This window comes from Carcharodon carcharias, chromosome 14 (assembly GCF_017639515.1).
Source record: "Carcharodon carcharias isolate sCarCar2 chromosome 14, sCarCar2.pri, whole genome shotgun sequence".
Classification (NCBI taxonomy): Eukaryota; Metazoa; Chordata; class Chondrichthyes; order Lamniformes; family Lamnidae; genus Carcharodon; species Carcharodon carcharias.
In genome coordinates, this window is record NC_054480.1 from 138864344 (window position 1) to 138874262 (window position 9919).

The 9919-nt window shown below is 44.0% G+C and overlaps 1 protein-coding gene across 2 annotated transcripts in view; it reads right to left on the minus strand.

Moving 5' to 3' along the window:
• rnf126 (ring finger protein 126) overlaps window positions 1-1680 on the minus strand; it is a 58756-nt gene extending 57076 nt beyond the window's left edge. For both annotated transcript variants that reach the window (XM_041205091.1, XM_041205090.1), the window contains exon 1: window positions 1624-1680. In XM_041205091.1, coding sequence (XP_041061025.1) covers window positions 1624-1647 — 24 coding nt within the window. In that variant the 5' untranslated portion in view covers window positions 1648-1680. The remainder of the gene's footprint in view (window positions 1-1623) is intronic.
• Window positions 1681-9919: the final 8239 nt, after the last annotated feature.

Genomic DNA, 9919 nt, shown 5'->3' on the forward strand with positions numbered 1-9919 from the left:
TCTTGTATATTGTCCAACAATTCATCCTCCACGGTATGAGTGTTAATTTGGTTTACCCAATCTATACGCAGATTTAAGTCCCCCTTGATTACTGTATTGCCCTTGTTACATACACCTCTAATTTCCTTACCTACACCATGCCCTACACTGCCACTAGTGATCTGTGGCCTATAAATAATTGTCAATGTTTGCTGCCCTTGCTTGTTCTTAGTTCCACCCAAACTGATTCCACATCTTGATCTTCCGATCTAAGATCCTTTCTAACTAAAGTACTGATTTCATCCCTTATTAATAGCACTACCCCTCTCTATTTTGCCTATCCTTCCCAAATGTTGAATACCCTGCAATATTCAATTCCCAGCCTTGGTCACCTGGAGCCACATCTCCATAACAGCAATTACATCATACCTATTTACTTCTATTTTTGCCATCAATTCATCTATTTTGTTGTGAATGCTGCATGCATTCAGATAGTGCGTCTTTAATTTTGCCTTTTTAACATTTTTCTGTATTTTGACCTTATTTGATGCTGGTCTTCATTTTCATTGCTTTCCATTTTTACTTAACGCTTCTCTTCCTACCATTTCCAGCTTTGTTTCACTCCTATCTGAATTCTCTCCCTGGTTCTCTCTACCACATGTCCCACCTATGTCAGAACTGGTCCCAATGCCTCAGAAATCTAAAGCCCTCCCTTCTACACCATGTCTCCAGCCATGTGTTCATTTGCTCTACCTTTCTATTTCCATAGCACATGGCACTGCAAGTAATCCTGAGATTACGGACTTTGAAGTCCTGCTTTTTAAACACTTTCCTAGATCTCTAAGATCTGCTTTCAGGACCTCATCTCTCTTTCTTCCCCTGTCATTGGTGCCAATGTGGACCACAACCTCTGGCTATTCATCTTCCCCCATAAGAATGTCCTGCAGCTGCTCAGTGACATTCTTGACCCTGGTAGCAGGGAGGCAACAAATCATTCTGGAGTCATGTCTATAGCCACAGAAATGTCTGTTTGTTCCCCGAACTACTGAATCCCCTTCTTCTTCCTCCCCTCCTATACAGTTGAGCCACCTGTGGTGCCAAGGACTTGGCTCTGGCTGGACTCCTGAGGTAAACCAACCCCCTCAGCAGTATCCAAAAAGGATAAGAAGCTAGTGAGTGAGATGGACTCAAGGGATTCCTGCACTACCTGCCTGGTCCTCCTCAACACTCCGGTGGTCACCCATTCCCCTTCTGCTTGTACTCTCTTAATCTGCGACGTGACCACCTTCTGAAACATGCTATCCACATAGTTCTCAGTGTCGTGGATGCTCCACAGTGACTCCAGCTGTTGCTCGAGTTTCGAAACCCGAATCAAGTTCCTGCAGCTGGCGAGACTTCCTGTACGTAGTTGTCTAGGCTACAGGAAGCATCCATATGTTACAGGGTGGCATTCCGTGTGGCCAAGCTGCCCTACCATGCTTTAACTTTACTTTACAGGCTATTTATTATAAACTGGAAACTAGAAACCTTAACCCTCCTGCTCCTAATAAGCTTTGCTACCATTAGAAAACCTTACTATCAATAAAACCATACAAATACTCATAAATTACCCAAGTTTTGAAAGATAAACGAGAATATACTCACCAACCAAATCACAATGCTTGACATGAAGAATAGATTTTCAATCTTTTGGCACACAGTGGCCTGAACAGAATAATTTTAACTTAGATGTTATACATGCTGAATGGATGCACAATAAAGCCCTCTTGATGCTGCCATAGCAATGAATGTTAACCCCTATCTCAAGAGTACCTGTACTGTGCCAGTGTGCCCCTAACATCATCCTTATTGCTTCTGGCGAGACCAGACAACAGACTAGCACCAGTACAGCTACAACACTAGCATCTACCCGACAAGGTGGGAAATTGCCCAGGTATGCCCTGTTCACAAAAAGCAGGATAAATCCAATCCAGCCAGCTACTGTTCTATCAATCTACTCTTGATAATCAGCAAAATGATTAAAGTCATCAACAGTGCTATTAAACAGACTTGCTCAGCAATAACCTGCTCACTAATGCTCAGTTTGAGATCCCCCGGACCACTTGGTCCCTGACCTCATTACAGCTTTGGTTTAATCATGGACAAAGAGCTGAATTCTCTAGGTGAGGTTTTTTTTTGATTCATTCACGGGATGTGGGCTTTGCTGGCCAGGCCAGCATTTATTGCCCATCCCTAGTTGCCCTTGAGAAGGTGGCAGTGAGCTGCCTTCTTGAACTGTTGCAATCCATGTGGTGTAGGTACATCCACAGTGCTGTTAAGAAGGGAGCTCCAGGTCTCTGACCCAGCAACAGTGAAGAAACGGCAATATATTTCCAAGTCAGGATGGTGAGTGACTTGGAGGGGAACTTCCAGGTGGTGGTGTTCCCACTTATCTGCTGCCCTTGTCTTCCTAGGCGGTAGCAGTCGTTTGTTTGGAAAGTGCGGTCTAAAGAGCCTTGGTGAATTCCTGCAGTATTTGTAGATCTTGTAGATGGTACACATTGCTGCTACTGTGCTTCGGTGGTGGAGGGAGTGAACGTCTGTGGATGTGGTGCCAATCAAGCGGACTGCTTTATCATGGAAGGTATCCAGCTTCTTCAATGTTGTGGGAGCTGCACTCATCCAGGCAAGTGTTCTTGTAGATGGTGGACAGGTTTTGGGGAGTCAGGAGGTGAGTTTCTTAACACAGGATTCCTAGCCTCTGGCCTGCTCTTGTAGCCACGATATTTAAATGGCTGGTCCAGTTCAGATTCAGTCAATGGTAAGCTCCTGGATGTTGATAGTGGGGAATTCAGTGATGGTAATGCTGTTGAAAATAAAGGGGTAATGGTTGGATTCTCTCTTGTTTGAGATGGTCATTGCCTGACAGTTGTGTGGCACGAATGTTACTTGCCACTTGGCACCCAAGCCTGGATATCGTCCAGGTCTTGCTGCATTTGGACATGGACTGCTTCAGTATCTGAGGAGTCGCAAATGATGCTGAACATTGTGCAATCATCAGTGAACATTCCCACTTCTGACCTTATGATGGAAGGAAGGTCATTGATGAAGTAGCTAAAGATGGTTGGGCCTAGGACACTACCCTGAGGAACTCGGTGAGGGGAGAATGACTTCCTTTGACATCGAGTCAGCATTTGGCTAATTATGAAATCATTGAGCCCTAGTAAAATGGAAGTCAATGGGAATCAGGGCAAAAATTCTGCACTGGTTGGAGTCATACCTATTACAAAGAAATATGGTTGTTGGACACCACTCCTCTTAGCCCCAGGACACTGTATGAGAATGCACAAGAACACAAGGAGGAGTTCCTCAGGGTGGTGTCCTAGGCCCAACCATCTTCAGCTGCTTCATCAATGACCTTCCTCCCTTCATAAGGTCAGAAATGGGATTATTTGCTGATGATTGCAGAGTGTTCAATATCATTCGTAACTCCTGTGATAATGAAGCTGTACATGTTTGCATGCAGCAAGACCTGGACAACGTTCAGGCCTAAGCTGACAATATAGGAAGTAACCTTCATGCCACAAGTACCAGGCAATGATCATCTCAAATGAGAGAGAATCTAGCCATCTCCCCATGACATTCAATATTATTACCATCACTGAATTCCACACTATCAACATTCCAAGGGTTACCAATGACCAGGAACCGAGCTGGAACGGATATAAAAATGCTGTGACAACAAGAACAGATCAGAGGCTGGGAATTCTGTGACAAATGACACTCCTCCTGGTGCCCCAAAGCCTGTTCATCATCTACAAGGCACAAGTCAGGAGTGTGATGGAATACTCTCCACTTGTCTGGATGAGTGCAACTCCAAAAACACTCAAGAAGCTCAGCTGCATCCAGGACAATAAAATCAAAATACTGCAGATGCTGGAGATCTGAAATAAAAACAGAAAATGCTGGAAAAAACTCAGCAGGTCTGGCAGCATCTGTGGACACAGAAATATCGTTAACATTTCAAATCCAATTTGACTCTTCCTCAGAATGGAAAAGAGGTAGGAATATGATGGGATTATGCTGTTAAAAATAGGGGGAAGGGTCAACTGGAGTAAAAGGGAAAGTCAAGGACAGGTTAGAGGGCAGGAAAGATTAAATGACAAAGCTTTCACGGAACAAGAGGCAAAGAGAGTGGTAATGGTTGTAGTAAAGGAACAAAGCATTGCTCCAGATTAGGTGTTAATGCCAGAATAAAGGTCAGTGCTGTCTGAAAGCAAAACATGAGAAGATACAGGCTGGCATCAAGGAAAAAAAAATAAATGGAGCACAGAGGTCATGGTCTGAAGTTGTTGAACTCAATGTTGAGTCCAGAAAGCTCGAAAGTGCCTAAACAGAAGATGAAGCACTGTTCCTCAAGATGATCTTGTGTTGGGGTTCAATGGATCATTGCAGCAGGCCAAGGTCAGAAATATTAGCATGAGAGCAAGGTGTTGAATTGAAATGCAAGCGAATGGAAGGTTGGGGTCACGCTTGCGGACTGAGTGGAAGTGTTGTGCAAAGCAGTCACTCAGTCTGCGTTTGGTTACCCTAATGTAGAGGACACCGCATTGTGAGCAGCAAATACAGTAGGCTAAATTGAAAGAAGTACAAGTAAATCACTGCTTCACCTGGAAGGGAGTGCTTGGGGCCTCGGACAGTGAAGAGGCAGGAGGTAAAGGGGCAGGAGTTACAACTCCTGCAATTGCATGGGAAGGTGCCATGGGAATAGGATGAGTTGTTGGGGGTGATAGAGCGGACCAAGGTGTGCAGAGGGAACAGTCTATTCGGAATGTTGACAGTGAAGGGGAAGGTGTGTTTGGTGGTGGCATCATACTGGAGTTGGTGGAAATGGCGGAAGATAATCCTTTGAATGCAGAGACTGGTGAGGTGGGAAGTGAGGGCAGGCCATGGTTCTCGGAAGGAGGGAAATGGGTGGGGGGTAGAAGTGCAGGAAATAGGTCGAACATGGTTGAGGGTCTGTCAACCAAAGTTAGCAGTGGTGGGGGGGGCACAGAAATCCTCGTTGAGGAAAAAGTAAGACAATTCAGAAGCGCTGCTTTGGAAGGTAGCATCATCAGAGCATGTGCAACAGAGACAGAGAAACTGGGAAGAACCATCCAGCAGAAAGCAGCCCAGTTGAGTGACATCCCATCAACCAGCTTAAATATCCACTCCCTCTACTACCGATGTACAAGTGTGTAGCATCTACATGCAAGATGCACTGCACCAACTCACCAGGGTTTCTTCAACAGCACCTTCCAAATCCCTGAGATCTACCTCGTTAAAAAACAAGGGCAGCAGGCACATAGGAGCACCACCACCTGCAAGTTCCCGTCCACATCACAAACCATCCTGACTTAGAAATATATCACTGTCCCTTCATCGTTAGGGAGAGAGCTCCAGCATTTTGACCTAACAGCATTGTAGGTGTAGCTACATCACATGGACTGCAGCAGTTCAAAGTGGCAGTGCACCACTACCTTTTTAAGGGCAATTTGGGATGAACAATAAATGCTGGCCTTGCCAACAATGACCACATTCCATGAATAAATAAAAAAAAAAATTCAGGCTCACTGGGAGCTGGGTTCGGTCCAAACTTGTTTCATGTGAAATACTGGAGCTGACATGGAGCAGAAGGTGAGCAGACAATTCAATCTGGGTTGCATTCAAATCAAGGCTCTGAAGCGAAAGATGCTAATCCCACTGCACTGCAAGCAGTAGAAATAAATTCACACAGCTCAAATTTATAGTTTACTTGAATCAAAATGCAGGGCAAATGTAGTCCTAATCAAATTTATATAAATTGCAACCACAGCACACTTATTTAGTCACACCTTATGCCATTGCTATTATACACATCCATGCTATTTTCACACCGTGAATGTTATTCTGCAAGAGAAAACAATGATCCCTGTTCCAGTCACGAGCTGCAATGCTAAAAGCAGTGTAATTATTCAAATCACAAGTGCAGAATAACCCTCCACAAACAGATATCACTCGAACAAAGAAGTGCCAATAACAGAATGGATACTGAAGCCTGATTGCCATGGAAACTAGTATTTGGATTACGAGCAGAAAAGCTCAACTACATTATACAACTTAAAAAAAAACTTCTCACCTTTTTTCCACCAAACACGAACAAGTATGACATGGATATTGCAACAGTCTGTTATTAGGTTAAATTCACTTGGGGAAAGGTCACATCTGCAGCTTTTTCCAATTAAGAGTTCTTTCACACTAAGATCACTACCACTGCAATACTCTCCACACATTGTTTATGCATGGTTAAAAAATTTAAAAACTCAAAACATCTTTTCACACAAAATTAAAAGGGCTCATGATTCGGTATCAGTTATTAGTTTTCTGGGAAGGAAAGGGTACTGGTTTTGTGTAGAATGACAAAATGTATTTGCACACCAAATTTCTGTCTCAAGTCATCCTGAAGTTACCTAGAATTTACTGCTCAGAAAGATGCCATTAGACCCAACCAGTCAGTACCAGTGTTTATTCCCCATTCCACTGAACACTCTCTGTATACCTTTCTATTCCCTTCTCCCTCATGTACTTACCTAGATTCCCCTTAAAATTATCACTATTACAGCAGAAACTAAAGGCAAATGGAAAGAAACACTAAGTCACTGAATTTAATGTTATTTTCAAAAGGAAAAATGAATGGTAGTCCATATTTGCAAGGGCAAGATGGAACAAATAGGCATTCAATGAAACGTAGTGCAATACTCTCAGGAACAAAGCAGAATTAACCAAAGACAAACAGGGTAACTGGTCACATGTTTTGAGCTGGCACTTTCTAGAGACTAGTATTTGAGCTCTCCCGAGACTTCCCATGAACATTTCACAAGCACTACCTACAATAGAAAGAAAAGGACTTTCCAAGCGACTTGTGTTTTTGAAAATATAGGAAATTACAGTAAGGTCTTACACAGTAATGACCAAACAATCTGTTTTTGTGATATTAGCTGATGGTAAATATTGGTCAGCACACCAGAAGAAACCACAGCTTTTTTTGAATGTTGCCATTTTCATATCTACCCAAGAGGGCAGACAGGGTCTCGGTTTCACAACTCATCCAACAGATGGCACCTGTAATAGTGCAGTACTCTGCTGGATTGTCAGCCTAGGTTCAGCATTCAAGTCTCTTAGAACGGAGGTCATCCCACTACTTTCTGACTCAGAGGCAACAGAGCTACCACTGGAGCAAGCCTAACATGCACCTATTCTAATGCAATCATTTAAAGCTGTTTTAGTCACTAAGACAGAACGTTCCAGAATCTGTAAAACAAAAATGCAACTACAAATTGAAACAGAAAGCTAAAATAAGGGCTGTTCACTCACTTGGTCAATAGCCACAATTTTTTTTAAAGTGTCAACTTCAAAAACAGGAGTCAAATCAGAGTATCTCGCAGAGATCGGAGCTATATTTTGTGGACTGTTCAGTATTTTAAGAGTAACGACAAACTTATTCTCAAGGTAGTTTTAGATTGTGAAAACATAACCACCACTCCCACCTCCACCCCCTGACCCCAACCCAACCCCATCGCATACACACAATGATTAATGCCTAAAATTACTAAAGCCCCAGGCTTCTATAACTGCCTAATAGGCACCATTGGATTCGTCCTCTGTAAAAAAAAAGAAACAAAAATGGATTTTTTTTCTGCAAGTACTAGTGTTTTCATACTTCCTTGATTTATTTCCAGTGATCAATAGGTGGCGCCCAGAGAAATTCTGTAGAGAAACTTGCCAGATTCTGTTCCTACTAAATAGTGGCACATGGCGTCACTCATTTCCAAGAAAGGAGAAAGCCATAGATCTTTCCATATTAAGGCTATGGCATTACAACCAGAAAGACAGCTCACTAAATCATAAGACCAGAGGTTCCACTTTGTGAAACAGAAAATGACACTACTCTTTCCGTTTATTTCTGCTCTTTACATATTAAATTCATTGTAGTAGTTACGAAATAAAATACAACACATTTACAGTGAAATAAATCCAAGTATTGGAATAAAATCATCCAACATTTTAATTCTGCTGGGCAACAGATATAGTCTGGTTACAAATGTGACTGCCAAAGCGTACTGAGGTTAAATGGAACTGCAATTATAGTTAAAAATAATAAAAACAGAAAGCCTGTCAGGATAGCCATCTCCCTCACTCCGCAGATGCTGCCTGGCCTGAATAAATCTAACATTTTCTGCTTTCATTTCAGGTTTCCAGCATCAGCAGTACAATATATAATTAAACCACAGAACAATCTTACAACAGTTGATAAGAATGCCTGAACGGGAAGTTCAAATTGTGTAAGATGCATTTGAATACAAGTTCATTTAAAAGTTAATCTAGAAATGGTTGATGGATTTGAGAGAAGGTGAAATAAATACAAGGTACTTTTACCAATATAAATGAAATAATGGCGTATATGGGAGATGTTTGAAAGGGCTAGCATTCTTGACCCACTATCAAGCTATACACCCACATCAAAAGGAGTGTGGGTAGGGGAAACGAGTGTCCCACAACTCTCCAACCTCACTTACGACTCCAAGTAGCTGATTGTGTAACCAGTGGCCATATACCAGGATCTCGACTCAGTGGCCGGTGCAAGATTGAAGCGGCTGGGGGTTTGGGGGGGGGGGGGGGGAAGAGTAGGACAATGGCTTACAAGACATTTTATATAAAAATAAGAGCTCTCCCATTTAGGACAGAAATAAGGAGAAATTTCTTCTCTCAGAGGGTTGTTAGCCTTTGCAATTCACTTCCTAAGAGAGCAGTGGAAGGGTTATTGAATGTATTCTAGGCTGAGGTAGATAGATTCTTGATTGACAAGAGAGGGTGTCAAGGGCGGGGGAGGAGGAAGACTGGAAAGTGGAGTTGAGCCCACATTCAGATCAGCCATGATCTTATCAAATGGCATAGCAGACTCAAGTGGCCAAATGACCTCCTCCTGCTCCTAATTCTTATGTATGTTCTTAAGTATGTAAGGCAGAGACCAGCAAGATGTGTGACACATCCAGGACACAGTCATGACACTTAGTGAAACGATGCAGCCAATCACCTATGAAGAGTCACACAGTATCGGCCCCGTAGTTAGTCATGGAAAGTCAAAGTCGAATGTGACATACCATGACAGCAGATCTATTGGTAGTAGCAGCTACAAGCAGGATAGGGAAGTGACACAGCAGGGGGGAAGGGGGGGGAGCGGTTGACTGAGCTCAGTTCGGTGGGGGGGTTGACTGAGCTCAGTTGGAGGTTGGCAGTTTGGGGGTTGACAAGGCGTCAGGATTTGACTGAGCTCAGTTGTTTAGGGGGGAGGTGGTTTAGACTGAGCTCAGGTGGCAGGGTGAGTTGGAGGTTTGACTGGGCAGGCATGGGGGAGAAGAGAGAGCAAAAGAGAGTTGGGGGTTTGACTAAGCTCAGTTGCGGGGGGGCAGGAGTTGGGTTTAACTGAGCACAGTTGTTTGGGGGGGTGGTTTTGACAGCTCAGGTGGCAGGGTGAGTTGGAGGTTTGACTGAGCGGGCATGGGGGAGAACAGAGAGCGAAAGAGAATTGGGGGTTTGACTAAGCTCAGTTGGAGGGGGGGCGGGGGTTGGGTTTAACTGAGCACAGTTGTTTTGGGGTGGGGGGGGGATGGGGGTTTGACTGAGCTCAGGTGGCAGGGCGAGTTGGAGGTTTGACTGGGGGGTGTGGGTGGGGAGATAGAGAAAGAGAGTTGGGGGCTTGACTAAGCTCAGTCGGTGGGGGGGAAGAGTTTGGAGTTTGACTGAGCTCTGGTGGGGCAGCAGCGGGAGGGGGGGTGAAGAGTTGGGGGGAGGGGGGGTGAAGAGTTGGGGGGAGGGGGGGGGTGAAGAGTTGGGGGGGAGGGGGGGGTGAAGAGTTGGGGGGGAGGGGGGGTGAAGAGTT